Genomic DNA, 19476 nt, shown 5'->3' on the forward strand with positions numbered 1-19476 from the left:
CGAATTAAGAAAAATACACCCAGTAATGTTTCTTATACTATACCTAATGTCAAATAATAAAAGTCTCACAGAGCTATAAGAGAGCGGGATTTGTCTCTGGCAGCTGCCTATAATATTATAATGCCCAGAATTCACGAAAATAAGAACTTACCTTTGCAATAATATTAGGAAATAGTCTCGCATAGATGTCATATACGCGTAGAGAGCTATTTTTAAATTAAAATGGATTAATAAATTTAAGGCCAACACACTAACAATAAATTGTTTGAACTGGTTCATTGAAAAGTTTGTCAATGATATCTAAAATAACATTATGGCCGGTCCCATACTACTGGAATGTTACTGAGAACTCGTTTCTACGAAATACAGAAATTACGAATTCTTTTCTTGTAGGCTTGACATACGGACTCACATCTCGCGTGGTCTAAAGCGGTTACAACTCAATAAGTAGGTGGCTTAGCTGTATGCAGTGGCTAAGCTAGGCCCATGGTATTACTGATGTTCATAAGTATTGGTAACCACTCACTCAGATGCACCGTCCATAATAGAAAAAAACAGACCTCACAACGTAAATACCCCAACCGACCTTCTGACATTACATCGAATTCTCAATTACATTGCAATAAGACTAACATTAGACCTGAATGCGTAATTGTTACAAGGCAAAAAAACATAAACAGCTTAACTGACAGCGACGGGGCAACGCAAAGCCGCCGTCGCGTCGCACGAAACATGTCTAGTCGGATCCCCCGGATTCACTATCGGTGCTTTTGGGACCCTCAAGCACCGGTCACCGTCCTCGTCGATTACGACGAAGAGTTCGACTAGCGAATTAACCCATAGACACAGCCCATTAAGTTTCTCAACGGATCTTGTCGGGGGGCCGCGATTCCGATCTGGTGGTAGATACTGCGAAGCACTACTCTTGTTTGGGCTAATGTTGGAGTCCGATATAAGCCGGTCCGTTAAAAAAAACATCCCGACCGGGAATCAGTAAACGGATTCCCCAGCGTTAAAAAAAGAGCTATACAGTGTTAGCAAATTCTCTCAAAGGTTGAGCCCGTGAGCTCACCTACCCGTCCGGGCATAGCTGGAATAGCCTCTTAGGCTACCAGCGAATAGGTAGGAGGAAAAAATACAGCAAGGAATTTATAGAACTAGATAAACTTAAGTAGCTCCTTAAAAAGAGACCCAGAACAATAAAGGTAATTGTTTTTCTTTTATTGTTATCTAGGTATCTAACTGCCAGAAGTCTCTAGCAAGGGACTATTATGGTTTCACCTTGATTGATGAGCGGGCTCACGGGGCTCAGCCTGAGAGAATTTTGCTAACATCTGCCCTAGCAAACGCACGCTGAATCTGCCACCGCATCAGAATTGCGACATCCAGCAAGAAACTTAGTGGTTTGTGCCTGCAGGCTAAATCGCACAGTTATTGCAAAACTAAAAGGTTATTTTGTAAAAGTTGTATAATAAATTCAATAATCGATCGTCGTTCTTGCTGTATTTATGTTTTAATTTAATACTTCTTTGATGAATTAATTGGCACCGATATTTCAATGTTCTCATCAAAGCCACGTGTGTCATAAATTCGGTTACACCCATAGGAAAGGTTTGTTGTTAAACAAATCGCAAGTTGTTTGTTCGTAAATTTGTCACAAAATATGTAGTGAGAAATACAGATAATTTACAGGTAAGTACATATTATATAATGATCAACTCATCTATTTTAATTAAAGTCTTAATAGAAATACTAGTAGGTACTTTGGATACATTTTCTGGGTTTTTAAAGATAAAACGGAATAAGAACGGAATAAAAACGATATCTTGCGGGCAGCCATTAAACGCCCATAGTAATATGTAAAAGATCATAAATAGGTATACGTTATAGGGCGTTTAAATCAGAAACTCTGTTCTTGATATTTGTCACCTTAACCTTAATTTAACTAAAATGCTATGATAATTTGAACCAAGTTTTACCTTTAATTTTTAATGAAAGATGCATAAAAATAATAATCTAATACCAAATAAGAATTATTAGCGTATAATTATATAACAGATTAGAAGACCTATTTTGAAATCATTCTTCAGTTGTTTCTCATAAATAAATATGAATAAAATATTATAATAATTTCTAGCATTAAAATTTTTCAGTGAAAATTATGATTCATATTACAATTCTTAGGGGTTATAAGAGGCAATTAGGGAAAAAATGTACGAATATTTCTTGGAAGTATCATTAGAAGTTCGAAATCCCTTCTCGAAGCCCTGCTTGTTTACCGAATCAATAAAAGGTCAGATTGGGATCTTGGGTTTTAATGTTAACGTTAACGAATTCTATACATAGACTAGTATTTATTTGATAGATTCAGTTTAACGTTTTTATTCTTGGTTACAATCACTACATAGTAAAAAACAAAGTCGCTTTCTCTGTCCCTATATCTGTCTGTCCCTATGTATGCTTAAATCTGTAAAACTACGCAACGGATTTTGATGCGGTTTTTTTTAAAAGAGTGATTGAAGAGGAAGGTTTACATGTATAATAACATCCATGAAATAGTGGAGAAATCAATAATAAATTACAGTTTCTGAAGCGACTCTTCCTTCTTTTCTTACTGGTGGTAGGACCTCTTGTGAGTCCGCGCGGGTAGGTACCACCGCCCTGCCCATTTCTGCCGTGAAGCAGTAATGCGTTTCGGTTTGAAGGGTGGGGCAGCCGTTGTAACTATACTGAGATCTTAGAACTTATATCTCAAAGTGGGTGGCGCATTTACGTTGTAGATGTCCATGGGCTTCAGTAACCACTTAACACCAGGTGGGCTGTGAGATCATCCACCCATCTATGCATTAAAAAAAAAAAGCGAAGCGAGGGCGGGTCGCTAGTTTTAGCTATAAGTCAGGAAAACTGTGTAATCTATATATTATGCATACACACTTCGTAGCTTGATAGATAAACGCTTCGTTTATTTAGTTGTGCGATAAAATAAACAGGCATTTGTACTACTAGCCTTGACATTTTCAAAATCATAATCAATTCACCAAACAACCACCGCCGATCTTAAAGTTCACGGTACTGGCATTTCATAATGGCCACGCGAAACGGACACATAAAACGTTTTTGCTATAAGACGTCGACTATCGAAACAAAGTCAGTATACAATGCTCCATAAAACCACCATTTCACCCCGGCATTACTGGAATGGAGGCACAATGAAATGACGCTAAAACACCTCCGTTAAATTTCAATGAAGATGGAAGACGTGCCTTATCCTTGGCACTGATTTATACAATGACCTAAATAATATGAAATCTCAAAACGCATATGAGACAACATTAAATGGGAACGCTATTTATAACGTACACATGTTCTGGATATCTTGAGAACTTTATTAACATTATTAAAATTCACAATGCATACAAGAACACATTCTTCATCTCATGAACTTCTTCAAATCATGATTGAGAAAATGAAAATTTCCATAATAGATTTAATTAAAAGTCATAGGGAACTGTAATCCCTTATTAAAATGCAATATTTTATTTACTTAAATATTTAAGTGTGAGAAAATAATATTATTAAATGTGTATTCGAACTTATTTTTTCACTTGGTGATAAATCGGTATCTGATCTCATAGGCATCACAACTTGAATGTTTCCACCCATTTTGAAACACCGAGTTGAATTAAAAACGGTATTGAATGACAGCTGTCCTTTTAAAATCAATCAGCATGATTGCTTAGCGGCGGAACTATGCAGAAATTATATATTTTTTACACATAGCGTCGTTTTTTTATACTTATCGAGCAAAAACTTTCATCCAACGATAAAAAATATTTTATTCAGCAACAACCAAAACTTACTAAAAACAAAGCAATAATGTAGGTACAGAGCATCTTATAATAATGGAAAGAGAATACAGGTTAATCATTTTCACTCGAGGAGTTCTACACATATCCTTTGTGAAGATGACATTTTTCAGTCGAGGCAAGCTCAAAGGCACGTTAAATGAGGTTTAATTATTCTACACGAGGAAGGGGTCCGGGTGGGATCAGAAAATGCTATCCCCGGGGATCTCCGCTGGGTATGTTTGTATGCAATCGATTCAGCTTACTCTTTCACAGTTTATACGCCATACCTCTATACGGGGTGTTCCACAATGGGTATATCAATACGAAGCGTGGCTATAGTACTAAAAATTTGGAACACGTTAAAAGGTAAATAAAATCGAAATCGTAATTAGTAGTTTCATTAAAAAGCTAATTTATCAATTATTTCATCTATGCAGCCCTGAATTTATACAACAAAAGCACCGTTAGGCCGTTCGTTTAGTTAACGCGTCAGAACCATATATACAATAACAATTCGTTTAACTCATTTCATATTCATTATAATACTATAAAATTCAAAAACTCAAATACTTTTCATTCCGAAACTATTTAGTTGAGAACATTTTTTTCACCGAATCGATTATAATCAAATAGAAAGGAGAACACTATCTACAGTTTCGGCTTGATGTGTGACACCCTGTAAACTGTGTGTGAGCCGGTGTTCCGCATACATTTGAATACCTAAAATATGTATTAACTAATTGATTTTGAAATACAAATAGAAAATACATACATTATGTATATATCGTCTTCTCGTATTAAAACTGTATAATCTCAAAACTTACTAATTTTACAGGAGAGTGTTTTAAAGGTTCAACATGTTATATTTTTAATCATATCTGCAACATTTATTTTTTATTTTTTACCAGTTACCTTATCTGTCTTTTAAAGTAAGATAAAATTATGTATTAATTTTGTTAATAGTAGTCAAAACATAGGTAAACTAAAAAAAACTAAAACTAAACTACGCTCTTTTAACAGTTTTTATGAGAAAAATACTGATGATACCAAATGTTTACGGATATTAACTCAATTTCGAATATTTTTGGAAATTGTACACTTTAAATGCCAAAAAGCGATATGAGGAGATTATGTACAGTATGTAGTGGTTCATGTGTCATTTTCATTATAAATCATTATCTCAGTGTTACATTATTTGGAGCCCTCACAGTTGAACTTTCTGTTTACCTGAAATTGATAAAATTTAAAACCATTCCCCTCTAATATATCCCCGTTACCGCTTCCAGCGCGTAGGCGAAAGTCCGGCATTTTCTTCCTGACACAAAATGAATGCTCTTAAAAATGATTATAAATTACCTACTATAACTGCTTTCAATTTATTCATACCATAATTAATTATATAAACCGATACTGTTTCAAGCTAATCCAAATATTACGACCTTAATAACCTAGACTACAAGGAAATACTTTATCACAAGAATTTATTGTTTGACAGTAGAGTTATCTCTTCTTATAAAATTATTAATTTAGTGTGATATATTTTAACGGTATCAATTCCGAAAGGCGTGAAAAGAGCCCACCTTGTTATTAAGCTTTCTACTCTTTAATGTGGAAGTTTATCACAAAGACTTCAAGAATTAGAATCAAATATTTTTGATGCACCAGTAGCAATCACTGACCTGTGTTATTAGTGCGGGTTTTTTGACGTTCTCGATAGCGTAAAAGTTAACTCAAATTTGTATGCAGTTGGAACAGCACCTAGGGGTGCTAAAATTCCTTGGGCCCGTGGTCTGCTCCCAACACCTTGCAGATCGTCAAGTCCCACATACCCCGGGCGCCCCCTAGACGCGGGGACCTCGTAGGAGGTTCGACCCCGGCCCGAAAAAAAAAAGACCCCTAGCGGCAGTGAAACGTTCCAACTCCATACAAATTTGAGTTAACTTTTACGCTATCGAGAACGTTAAAAAACTCGCACTAAGAACACATAAGACCGTTATCGCCTTCTTGCAACAAGTATAACTTATACTGCTTGAATCAAACCCGCAAAATTATAATTTGCGTAATTACTGGTGGTAGGACCTCTTGTGAGTCCGCACGGGTAGGTACCACCACCCTGCCTATTTCTGCCGTGAAGCAGTAATGCGTTTCGATTTGAAAGGTAGGGCAGCCGTTGTAGCAATACTGAGACCTTAGAACTCATATCTCAAGGTGGGTGGCGACATTTACGTTGTAGATATCTATGGGCTCCAGTAACCACTTAACACCAGGAGGGCTGTGAGATCGTCCAGCCATCTATGCAATAAATAAATAAATTTAATTTTATTAAATTAATTAGAATAAATACAATAAATCAATATAGGTTTTATTCAATTATTTAATACTGCTTAACCATCAGATACTAAACTATGGCGATATTTTTATCAGATTCGTTTACTGCATTTTTGGTTTATTATTTATAAGTGTAATCAAATAATATTATTTTAAAATTTTGAATAATCTTGATCCTACTTAGTCTATGTTTATCAATAAAGCAAGTCCAATAAAACATACTGAAATGTTGATTGCATACGTTTACTACATTTCAAGTGAGTGAATGCTGCACGTAGATAATTAATCATACAATATAGAAAAAAATAAAATATAATATCGTGTATTATATTATACGACGTAATACTTATACAATTTCATTTTATACTATTTCTTCAGGAACAAAAAAACATTGGGCTCGTCCGGGATTTGAACCCGGGACCTCTCGCACCCTAAGCGAAAATCATACCCCTAGACCAACGAGCCACCTGATTGACGCACCGAAATTAAGAATTAAATTAGAATTGGAACGTAGTGTTTCATGACAGTAAATCGTAATTGACGAGTTCGACTACGAAGGTGTATGAAGAGCCTAAAAGCATCGAGAGTGGATCCGGGGGATCCAACAAGACTAGTTCCGGGCGACGGTAGCTTTGCGTTGCTTCGTCGCTTGGATCGGATATAGGTATGTATGTAATTAGCGGCAGTCACGATAAATGGGTTATCGTGTCGCGCCGCTTTTTCAACGTAGATTGCAACCTAGCTCATAAACACAACCCACTGAGTCCCTCGCCGGATCTTCTCAATGGGTCGCGATTCTAATTCGGTGGTATGTTCAGCGAAGTCCTGCTCTTGCTAAGGCTAGCTAGCATTCGCAAGTCCTTCCAAGTTCCGTAAGCTCCCCTACCAAATCGTGGAATATCCCGTTAGGCTACCAACGATTAGGCAGGGGAAAAAACGCCTAGATCCACTGGTTTTTAAACCGTTACCGTAACCGTTCTGACCGTTCAGGACAAGCCGATTAAAAGAAAAGATACTGTTTAAAATATATATGAAATATGAAAATATAGTGAATATATATATGAAAATATAATGAAATGTATAATGAAATATATCGATTTCTTGACTACTCCCGTGCTACCTTATTTATGGTCCGTTCGATGGTACTACGAGTACCTATAACACAAGCGTTCGCTAAAGTGCCAACAACAATTATACCATTGATGACAACCGAATCAATGGCTTAAGAATACATAAAGGACAAACACACAAACTAATATTCATTTTTAAACTATATAGAAAATATCAACGAAAAAGGTGACATCGAATGCTGCATTTCTTATTTTACAAGCGCCAAATCAATCGTCACAATGAACTAAATTGACACAATACGTCCTGTTATTCAAAGATCGAGTTTGGCAGTGTGTCGTAACTCGTAGTTGAGTTCAACGTTCAAAGAAAACAAAACCTCAGATAAATATTCAAATTGACACTTCCATTAAATCTAATATGAAACATTGATAGTGGAACGGAGTCCTTAATTGAGGGACATTTACCAATGGTTATGCCGATTGATCGTAGATTGCGGGTCTTATCTCGTAGTCGTCATCCCTGTCGGACTGGTGTTAGTGGGTCGGAACGTGCCTCGAACGTAAACGAGCACAGACGAGCATTCAGAATTAAATGTTTTTTTTTTGTTAGGAGGAAATCGCCGGACTCCCGCCCTCGACTGGGGATGGCGGGCGCAGCATGTCGGAGTCGAACCGACTAAAACCTCCTGTTTATCAACAACCAACGTCCAAACCTCGCATGAGACAGAACTCATGAAAAGGCAAAGGGGGGAAAGTGAAGCGTTTAGTGTGGAGCACATCTTACCCATGTTTTGCCCCCGTAGCAGGGCAATTCATTGCAACTTAATGGAACGTGGTAAAAATGTGTCCCAATCATCCCGTACCTAACGTATTGCCAAAGTGAATGCCACAGTCCAGACTTTAGTCTCAATTCCACGACCGCACTCACATTCCACGTGGGGTTAAGTGATTACCAAAACCCGTAAACATCACAAAGGGAATAACGCCGCCCACCTTGAGACATGAGGTCGAAACCTTGTAAGATTTATAAAATACGTTCTAACACGATCCTACATAAATACAGGAGAAAATTTTCAAATCGTATTTCTTGAAAACAGTATAAATATTTCATAATTATTTTAATATTTCAATAATTCCAATACGTTCCTGAACGTTTCAAGTATTTGTAAATCCTTAGAGAAACTTTAACATTACTGCTATCTATTGTTTGAAATCCCTCGTCACACAAATCCAATAATCATGCAGAAACACAATATTACGAGGTCATAGTAATGATGGTCACACACTGTCACGATTTACATTCATAACATGTATGTAAATAAGATTTCATTCTAATTAACTACTTAGCTTTTATAACCAGTTTTGAGATGACGTCAACGGAATAAAGCAATATTTCTGTTTGAAACGAAATACAACACATCATTTTTAGAGAAAGGTCAAAAATAATCATAGTAAAAATGTACAAAAAAATTTGGGCTCGTCCGGGATTTGAACCCGGGACCTCTCGCACCCAAAGCGAGAATCATACCCCTAGACCAACGAGCCATGCTAACATTGGTTAAATTTTCGATTCTATATCTTTGTTTACAATTTTTTATTAATATTGATAATTTTAGTGTTTTGTATAATTTATTTTCACATAATTCTTACCATCGTATTCGTTATTGTTATCGAAGATAAATGATAAGTGGCTATCGCAGTATCGAATATGGAGAGTTAGATGTAAAAAAAAATCGTGGAACGAACAGACAACTTCCTTGGTTTTAGAGTTTACCGTAGTCTTAGATAACCACTAGCCACTACCGCCATTCAACTCATGACACGAGGCTCCTGTCAATCGCTAGACCGACTGAGCTTTAAGTGGTAGAAAATATCGCTGAGATTGCATTATACCGGTAAATTGATCTAGGTAAAACTGGTGAACTCTGTTCCGGGGTAAAATCGTAATATGAGTCGTCTATTATCAAAGGTGGCAATCTGTGCATTTGGACAAAAAAATGTTATTGATATGTCAATACAGATTGATTTTAATATAATCGTCTCCTTCAAAGAATACGGTTCAAAACCTGCATTAAATAAAGGTTAATAGTTAACCTGTTATTTATCTAAGATGTCGTTCCGAAGAGTTTTGTGACTGCCAATGGAATACAAAGTCAATAATTCGTTTTTCTGATTTACCAATAATTGTCCAAAAGTCAGATTGCCGGCTTTGATAATAGTCGACTCATATGTAATCAAAGGTAGCAGATCCGCTAGCTATTCGGAACGTACTGCACGGAATAATTTGTAGATTACGCAAACAGACGAAAGTCTCTCCGTACCTATGCCTAGCACCACTAAGCCATCGTTCTGCTGGAAACGAATGATAAGGTACAGGTAATCGTAGAGTGAGAGTTGCTTATCGGAATCTGAGCATTACCAGCCGTGACTATCGTTAAGGTTCGGTAGTCGGTAAGTCACGTTCGTTTTCTATGGAAAATTTTGTCGAGTATCAGACAAAAAAGTTACACTGTGCTATTACTGTACTTTTTATATAATTTCATAAAGTAATACGTACTACTGTTTAACAATGCGGAGGTATTAGCCGAGTCGGTGAATGCCGTAAAATACCCTACTCACATCTCATACTATGTATAAATTACCGTCCAGTCTACCTCGTGACTAGTTTGTGAAATATTAAATTCGCACCTATGACGTTATACGCAATAAACTAATAAAAATCTCGTCCGAGAACGTGACAGTAATAAGGACTTCACGATTTATATTACGTCAGTGGACTTAATGGGTGCGGTGGGTGCAAGGCACAGATTAATATATTAGGTAGATTCGTGCAAGGTGACTCTTGAATCAGGAATTGCGACCAACGCCAGCAATTGCAGTTTATTCAATGAACACAAGTTACTGGTGTTACTAAGCGTAATACGCATTGTCCTGAAATATAGTTCTACATTGTCCATAGAAATTTTCAAATACTAGATTAAAGGTTAAAATAATATTTTTTCTATTTTAGCTCCATCTGTACGCGATTATACAAATTAGCTTGTCACAGAAATTTAGCTACTCGACGATAGATGGCGCTTTAAAATTTTTGATACATTCCACCCTATTGATATATAAGACCAAAAAATTAATAAATTGTATAGCTACATTAATAATCTTGTCTCTAATCTCTAATCTTACAAGACAATTAAATTTCTTTGGTAATCCTCTAATTTTCTTTGCAGGTTTTTGTTTATTTTTATTTTATAGTAAAATCTATTCCCAGAGGTAGCTAGCTTATCATCAAGTAGGTATTAGAAATGTACAAGTAAATATTCATATATTTTTCATATTTTAACAATCAATAAGCTGGTACTTGTTTCTAAAATGTAAAGAACACTCACCCATAACTCCCAATTGTTGAGGTGACAGTGGTGCTGCATCTCCCGTTCCGGAACCAATAGAACCCGAGGCTAAGGATAACCGCTCACTTAACCCCAAAGGGCTACTCCTCCCTCCACTGCTAGCTACTGAACCCATGCCTAAAATTTTATTTTCATTTATTTTGACATACCGGGATATATTGTCAATTTATTTTGTTGAAAATCACAAAATAAATTGAAAATGATTGAAATGATGGTCTTTACTATTTTTCATTTTTCAAAATAAATTTTACTATAAGTCTACTCAATACTTTATTAAAATTAAATGTCACACCCACGCATTTAAATACAATAATCACCACGGATATAAAATTTTAAATTTACTAGCATCATTATTTTAAGTGATCCCAGTAATATTGATTTAATACAAATAAATGACTAAAAATAGTAAATAAGCAGTAAAAACAGAAGCTAAAATTTTCATTCTGGAAGAAATGATTCATTGGTATTGTGCGAAAAAGTCAACAAGTGGAAGTGAAGTTATTGAAATATACAAATAAATTATACCTCCATTGGGACTCCTCATTCTTGAAATTCTTTTGTTGATCGCTCTTTGAATCCTTGGATTGATAATTGGTTTTGCTCGCCGTCGTGCCAAATACCTTGACAGTACTCCAACCACCACTGCACTAGTACCCACTACTCCTATGCTCCATAACACCACCTGCCAAAAAAGAATACTGCAAAAACTATTTTTTGGAAACAGTTAAGAATAATTATAAGAATAAACAATTTTAAGCAGTTCAGAATAATTCTTTCTATGAAATGTATGCTGTATTTTTTTTATAAATAGTAAATAGCCCATATTATTAAGATAAATTAACCTTTTGTGATGTTGATAGTTGAATTTCACTGAATGATATAGACCTATGCCAGTGTTTTAGTTTATCGATCAGAGGACTTGCTTGTATTAATAAGTGCATTTTTATTGTTTTATTTATCACACAATTTAAACCAGGGTTTATCAAGGTTACACTTAACTTCTATTTATTTACAAAACTGATTTTAACAAAATATTTAGGTTATCTGTCAAATTTCTTCTATAGATTTTACATACAGTTTTGTAATATTATAAATGAAACATAATAATACATTAGACAAATAAATCACATCGTGAATTTTATTAACATTGCAAGCTTATGTTAGTAAATTATATCGGCTATGAACATAAACCATACATTCATTGCATGGTTTGTTTTCTCAAAATCGGAAAGTTCAAGTTTCCCGCCGACGGAACATTGGTTTCGATTTTTTTGTTAGCACTACAAACTCATAAATTAAGCATCACTATCTTAAAAACTTTTTACAAATCATGGAATTTTATTTATCTGTATTTGGCATTTAAATTACATATTTTATGTACTTCGATTTCTCATACAAATAATAATATTATTATTTTTTGTATTTACTGGTGATGGGTTGTTTTACTGGCAAGTACCACAATGTCGTCTATTTTTTTATTTAGTAATTTCTTAGAACAGCATTGACAGTTAAAATTGATAGTCAGACATGATGTGTGGTATCTGGGTTCTGGTGGATATCTTCATAATGACGCTCCCTTGAACCCAAACTTTTTAGCCCGTTCCTACATCCATTTCGCTTACTAGTGGTAGGGCGTTTTGTGACAGCGCAAGCGAAGGTTCCCTGCCCATTTCTGCCATGTTTTGAAGGATGGGATTGGCTGTTACATAGTGTAACCTGTAGTAGGACCTGTAGTGTATCACACTATTCTTGAGACTTAGACCTCAACTCTCAAGGTGGGTTTTGATATTTACTTCCTCCTCCTCCTTCAGTCGATCGCTCATTGCTGAGCATCGTGATGCGTCCGCCTGTGACCTTTTTTTGTAATTTGAATCCACTTATGTCGGTCAGTAGTACAGTGATGTGCTTGGCTCAGTCTTGTGTCCAGATGCTCGGCCGCTTGGTCACTCCATCTTTTTTGGCTCCGACGTTTGGATTGTCTTTCATCCACTTTACCCATCACTATGAGTCTCTCCATGTTGTCAGAGGGTTTTTCTTGGTATATGACCAAAATATTGAAGCACTCTTTAAAGGCATAAAATATGGTGGATAGCCTCTGGTTAACTTTTAGTTCGTTGAGGATGGAAGCGTTTGTTCGGAAAGCCGTCCAAGGAATGTGCAAAATGCGCCAACAGCACTACATCTCAAACGCGTCTATGCGTCGCCTCTGACTCTTTCGAGGTCCAGGTCACAGTCCCATACAAAAAGATTAAGAAAACGAGCGTCTCAACAATTTGTACTTTCGTTTTATTGAGTATGTTCTGATCTCTCCATATTTTGTTTAGCTAGCTCATAGCGTATTCACTTAAGTGATGTCTATGGACTCTGGTAACGATTTCACATTGATTTTGAGCGACAAAGAAAAGCAGATTTACCGGTTGATTTGCAAGTCCAGTGTACACCCAGTACTCAGTCCGGACCCGGAATACAGAGAAAAGAAAGGGAGGTCAAGTGCAGAGCTTCGCTGCCGGTCTCGGGCCTGTAGCCCAACGTTACTATCATTAAATAAAAGTCTACTGCCTGGAAAAGCGGCTGACCCCAACGGAAAATTCAATCGTGTTGGAAAATTACTACCTGCCCAACTCATAGTCATGTTGGATTCACAGCTTGAAACGAGATTTAAAGTTACATTTTTTGTGCACAAAGTAGGTAACTAGGTACCACAGAGGCCAGTGCAACAGAGTAGGAAGTTGTTAATCACAGACTACTTTAGAACGCAGTATCAGTCAAGAAAATACTTAAAATCAAATGTCAATATAACCACAATTGTAATGATAAATTGCAATGCAAAGCCATGCAATAAGCAAACAAAAACACATATTTCAATTGAAATAACTGATATTGAATAAACCATCAATGTCATTATCATAGGTTTTCCGAGTACCCTGAACATAGTTTCAATTTTGTGAACACCAAACAAAAGTTTGTAGTTTTTTGTTAAAATGGAAATCATTCATAAATCTTTACAAGAACAGACTTTGCGAAGTACAATTGAAGACCTTCCTGATGAAGTACTGGAGTTTATTTTAAGTTTTTTGCCTCCCTACAGAGACTTAGAGAACTGTGGTGGTGTCTGTAGGAGATGGTATGCGTGTGCCCAAAGTGAGTGAACTCGTTCTTCGTTCACTATTGTAATATGCCAATAACAAAATTTTACATTTTTTCATGTTTTTGTTTCAGATGTTCTACACAAAACCTCTATAAAACTTGTAAAAGCAATTGGAGAATTTAAAATTTTGTGGAAAAACCTTTCTCCAACAAATATGTTTCCTGTTATAACAAAACGATTTTCACATGCAGCATGTATACTTGAAAATAGTATGTACATATTTGGGGGATGCACAACTAATTCTACATCATTTAATGATCTTTGGAAATTTGATTTATCAACTAGAAAATGGGTAAGACCATTAGCAACTGGCACTTATCCTGTACCTAAGGCCTATACTACAATGGTACATTACAAGAATTATTTAATAGTCTTTGGTGGTTGGACTTATCCATCTCTTTCACAGTACTATCAAAATGTCACAATGTTCAATGAAATTCATTTTTATTGCTTAGAAACAAATAAATGGATATTGATCAATGCATCCAATAGCCCACCACCAATGGCTGGACATTCGGCTTGTGTGAGGGATGATGAAATGGTTGTGTTTGGAGGGTTAGTACTGTCAACAGCAAATAGTCATCAAATTCAATGTTCGAATGATGTCTGGGTACTAGATATACCTTCCCTCACTTGGAGAAAACAACCAACAACAAAACCAAGACCTTCACCACGCTATGCTCAATCTCTTTTGGAACTGGATTGTGGAAGGTTGATGCTGTTAGGAGGTGTGCAAACATTGCATAATCGATTTGTGTATAGTGATTGTTGGGTGTTAACTATGAAAGGATCTACTTGGACATGGAAAGAACTTGCTGTCAAAAATAAGGAATGGGCTGCAGCTAATATTTGGTGTAATCCAGCTTGCAAAGTTGGTGATAAAGTTGTGAGTTTGAGTAGAAGCAGAAATGGATGGAATAGTGCTAAACCATTAGTAACATCAGCTGTGCGTTTGTCAGCTTTAAGTAGACCTGAAGGGGCTCCAGTTTCTGTAAGAGTTCAGCAAAGTTTGCAAAGGCCTTTAGATAGAGATCAAAATATAAATGGTAGAAGAGGAGAACTACCTAGAAGGCCATCAAATCCTTTGAAGTGTGAGCAGAATGATTCAAATGTAGAACCTGTTGCTGGACCTAGTAATGCCCAAATTAGTCCTAGAAAAGTGACTATTGAACCACAAAATGACATTAACGTTAATATAGATGATTCTGGTTTAAGTTCAGACAATAAGCTATCTAGTAATAACTTAGACTGTGCAAAAAAAGATTTGGCGATAAAGAGGAACAAAAATAAGGTATCTTTACTTGATTATTAATGTTGCTTGCATTACTATGATTTATAGTAATTTAACATGCATTTTACTATTTCAGAATAAAGGATTAAAAATAGTAAGACAACTACAAGAAGCTAACAAATACAGAATGGCAGCATTTGCTTGTGACTCGTCTATAAACAATTCTGCTCCAGAAAATGATCTCATTAATCAAAGGCAGATTGCTCATCTGGAACATCGAAGGGAACTTCCTCCACAAGACATTGCCCAGCAAAGACAACCAGCTGTAAAAAAAATTAAGCGAAACACATTAAGTATGCATGTTTTAGATATTTCCACAGTACTAAATGAAAACACCCTGAATTATGTGTCTTGGTTGTGTCCTCGACTTGGAGAAATGAATGGAGCACCTGAAGAACTTGTAATGTATTCATTAGTAAAAGGAAATGGTGAACTAATAATGTTTGGAGGTGTTCATAATGATATTAGTATTTTAACATTTTCTGAACATCAAAATATGTATTCGAACTCTTTACATTTCATTACTCCTCCAAGAGACATAATTTAATGACCCATAATACAATAATTTAATTTGAACATTGTTTTTATAGAACTGTCCTTTTTTGTAGGTATTGCTAAACTGTGCATCAATAATTAACAAGTTTATAAAACATGTGTAATTGCTTTAATTGAATTTATCTCTTAACTTTAGTTTACTTAGCTTTAAAATAAAAGTGTTCTGTGATTTCTGTTGTACATTATAAAAATTGCTTGTAAAAAAACCTTATTTTTTATTAAAAACTTATTATTTAGAATCATGTTTAATTAAAATTTTACAAGACAGTAGTCTAGTCTTCATTATCCTTGACAAGTCCTCCAAAAACAGCAGTTGGTACATCTTTCTTTTGGATTGGATCCTCTTCAGCATCATCATCACTGTGATCGGATTCTTCATCAATTGATATTTCATCAGGATTCACTACTTTGTCAGAACTCTCTTTAAGTCCTTGGGTTTCTCCTCTCACAAATAGAATGTTGCCTTTACTCTGTACTGCCATTTCAGCTGCTTTGGCTTCAAGCATTCTCATTCCATCTTTCATACCTGGTGCTAAATCTGATATAGTACCAGCTGCCTGTGCTGCAGAACTCAACATTTGTGCAGACATCATATTCACCTGTGTATTATATGTGGCTTGCACACTTCTTTTAATTCTTAACATTTCTCTCATTGTATCTTCATTACCATGCCTAACTTCAAATTCTTTCCAAGTGTTCCAAAAATCAGCTGTAATTCTAGGATCACACATTTGACTACAGTGTGCATATATTGCCCGAGCTCTATCAATTTCACCTAGGCGAGTTTCCATTTCTGAGAAGCGAACACACATTTCCCTAGCCTTCTCTTCAGGAAGAGTCTCAATAGCCTTTTCATAAATCTGTCGTGTTTTAGGAACTCCATAAATTTCAGCAGCTTTTTTAATATAAATATTGAACATTTCAAACATTTCTTCAGGTAGAACGGCAGTAGTAGCTCTCTCATATACAGACATTGCATGTCTAGCTAAACCATGCTCTTCTTCCAATTTTGCATATAATAAGAAAATAGACTTTGCAAATTCATTGGGACAATGCTCAAGACATTGCTCAAATAAATCTCTTGCTCTTTCAAGTTTTGAACCACCATATCTTTTTAAAAATTTTGTTAGATATGTATTCCAAATATCATACACATTAGGCCACTTGAATAAGGCAATACCCTTTTCATATGCTCTAAAAGCTTCTTCAAAGTAATTATGCTCTTCTAAAAATAATCCATAATTGATAATAATTTGTGGAGTAGCAATTTTTAAATCTATAATATGATCATACACAGCTTTGCAAGATTTGAATGTACCAAAACTCTCTTCTAAGTCAGCATACATGGACCAAACCTTTAGTGATTTATACAACCTCATTTGCACAGTTTCAGAATCATCATGATATGCTACTTTTCTGCTTGGTAAAACAGTGGCTCTTTGCATTAATTTTAGGGCTTGCTCATAATTTTCATGTCTGATTTCCATTTCAGCCCATTCACACCAAACTGAAGCTAAATCGTCTACTTTAACATATGCTACCTGTGTAGCTTTTTCAAAAATTAATCTGGCATCTTCAATTTGGTCATTGTTTTCATAAAATTTTGCAAATCCAACCCACAGTGTGAAAAGTTTACCAACAGCTAATTTAGGGTCTACAGTTTGCACTGCTTCAGTATATGTATCTATTATTTCATGGGGTTTACCTTCATATAATTTGACTCTTTTATGCCATTCAGCCACATTATGTGGATTTTGTCTAAGTAGAACTGAATTAAGCAGTAACAGCCTTCTTTCCATAAGATACTCAAATCTGGCAAGTCTCAATTCTAAATCAATATCATCATCTTCACTTGGATTAGTTTTCTTGGCAACTTCTTCCATTTTTTTACTAAGACTTAATTCCTCAAATTGTGCATAAGCATCAAATATTTGTGTAAAATCCCTCACTGTAGTCACAGTTTGTATAGCTTCTTCATAAATGTCTCTGGCTCTTTCAAAAAGACCACTTCGAACATAATAGTCTGCAAGAGAGTTCCACAGGTGGCCTAGCTGATCAGTGTAACGTCTTAATCCCCCTCTGATAATAGCGTCGACATTCAGAGAATGAATTTGATCAGGATTCTTTGATATCAATTCACATAATTCATTCCAAAGTTGATGATTTGACTTTCCATGTTTTGATTGAAAATTCTCATTATTAACTAGTTGAGCCAATTTGACTGCAGCTTCATCTAATTTATCTATTGAAGTTAAGTAGTCAATATACTCTTCAGTATCTTCAGGACATAATTTAAGATACCTACGAAACACTCTTACAGCTGTTTCGGGTATATTGTGTTTCTTCAAGAAATTTAAGTAAAGAGGCCATATCCTATGATGTTGAGTTATTGGTAAAGCTCTAAGAGCACTGTCAAACGCTTTCCTTGTTGTAGTTATTTTATACTGATCTGTTAAGAATGAACAGTAATCCATCCATATTCTAGGCATTTTGTGCATAAATACTAAAGACCTTTCAAAGCAATTGTTTACATCTTCATAGCATGGGTCAGCTATACAGCGACCTCTTATTTGTTTTCTTCTTAATTTAAGATAGTTATACCAAAGTTTAAAAGATCCTGGTAATTCTTTTAAAGCTCGTTCATATATCATATTAATTTCATGTTTGGGTGCAGTTTTCTTGTGTTCAATGTACCTAAGCCAATGTTTGACAGAAAATGGATTTCTTAGGATTTCCTCTTCATACGGAAGATCTTCTTCACTCTGTAACAATAACAATTTTATTTGAATTAATATGATAATAATGTTTGATATCAACGTACCAGAAAACCACAAAAGCTTTGGTTAGATTTTTTAAAGCAGTTGATATATTAAGGTTTCTTTGTTAATTGAATTTGGGTTGAAAAAAATATTTGTTGATTGTATTTTCATATGTCGGCAAAAGTAAATATGTATGCACACTAAGCATTGTAAATTATAAAAATATTTTTGAACTTACGAAGAATATGTCGATTTCTTTTCCGTCTAGAAGAGGCATTCTAAAGCTTTCGAATATGTACCGTAGGTACTATAAATTCAATTCAAACAGTTGAGTAATTGAATAATTAGCTTAATTCTATTTCTTTAGAACACACTCAAATATATTATGTGTATAATCTATGGAACACACTTCAGTGTTTAATCTATGACACACAATATCATAGATTGTACCTTATTTTTTTAAGAGATTTTATGACCTGGTAACTAAGACCTTTAGGTCATGTTTTATTTTAATTTATATTTTAATTTTTATGAAAAATCATAATATGGAGTGAAATGAAATGAGATGAGATGATGTGAGATGAAATATAATCTAAGTAAAATGGTGGTCATTTACTGAGAATTTTGATTCAGTGGACTTTTTGGAGAATCCCGAAAAGTTACGTCCAGTGGCTTTGTTTCATTTTCCCACTTTTGTGCACTTTCACAGATATTAAACAGTTAATAAACCACCGTTATTACACATTTAAACTTGAAGAAACACTAAGTAAACAAAATAAAACAAATCACACAATTTCACTCCTCGCGTTCCTGCCAAAAATCCGATTATAGATTAAAGAACGGAATAGATCCGATTATACCATAAATTTTAAGTATCTATAGATTATACACACTTGTGAGATAACTAATTTAAGTATTAGTTTGTGCGGCTTAATAATGTAACTGATCAAAATTAATTAATCTGAGCGATGAAAATAAAGATATCTAGTAAGGGGGGGCCCAACTTAAGGGAGATCATTTGTTTAATTAATTATAAATAATTAAAAGACGAACAAACAATTTTTACATTCGAA

General features: G+C 35.1%; 3 protein-coding genes and 2 non-coding genes across 6 annotated transcripts in view; 1 reads left to right on the plus strand and 4 right to left on the minus strand.

Annotated features, from left to right (window-relative positions):
• The window catches only part of LOC101745686 (mitoguardin), a 66141-nt gene extending 46923 nt beyond the window's left edge, over nt 1-19218 (minus strand). The window contains exons 1-3 of one of the 2 annotated variants that reach the window (XM_062668321.1): nt 19020-19218; nt 11176-11332; nt 10630-10767 (exon numbers count right to left, since the gene is read on the minus strand). In XM_062668321.1, coding sequence (XP_062524305.1) covers nt 10630-10767; nt 11176-11194 — 157 coding nt within the window. In that variant the 5' untranslated portion in view covers nt 11195-11332; nt 19020-19218. Of the gene's footprint in view, nt 1-10629; nt 10768-11175; nt 11333-11492; nt 11909-19019 lie in introns of those variants that run through there. The other variant, XM_004930873.5, reaches the window with a different exon arrangement.
• TRNAP-AGG (transfer RNA proline (anticodon AGG)) lies at nt 6570-6641 on the minus strand. Its single transcript has one exon. It is a non-coding gene; the product is annotated as a tRNA-Pro (tRNA).
• On the minus strand, nt 8720-8791 carry TRNAP-UGG (transfer RNA proline (anticodon UGG)). The gene has a single exon. It is a non-coding gene; the product is annotated as a tRNA-Pro (tRNA).
• LOC101745254 (F-box only protein 42) lies at nt 13329-15883 on the plus strand. Its single transcript, XM_004930870.5, has 3 exons — nt 13329-13791; nt 13870-15089; nt 15166-15883. Exons 1-3 carry the CDS (start codon nt 13632-13634, stop codon nt 15634-15636), a joined length of 1851 nt encoding a protein of 616 aa, XP_004930927.1. The 5' UTR covers nt 13329-13631; the 3' UTR covers nt 15637-15883.
• Nucleotides 15840-19020, minus strand: LOC101740068 (pre-mRNA-splicing factor syf1 homolog). The gene is made up of 2 exons (XM_038021928.2): nt 18642-19020; nt 15840-18406 (listed from the first exon to the last, which is right to left on the minus strand). Exons 1-2 carry the CDS (start codon nt 18678-18680, stop codon nt 15917-15919), a joined length of 2529 nt encoding a protein of 842 aa, XP_037877856.1. The 5' UTR covers nt 18681-19020; the 3' UTR covers nt 15840-15916.
• Nucleotides 19219-19476: the final 258 nt, after the last annotated feature.

The sequence above is a fragment of the Bombyx mori genome, chromosome 4 (assembly GCF_030269925.1).
Source record: "Bombyx mori chromosome 4, ASM3026992v2".
NCBI lineage: Eukaryota > Metazoa > Arthropoda > Insecta > Lepidoptera > Bombycidae > Bombyx > Bombyx mori.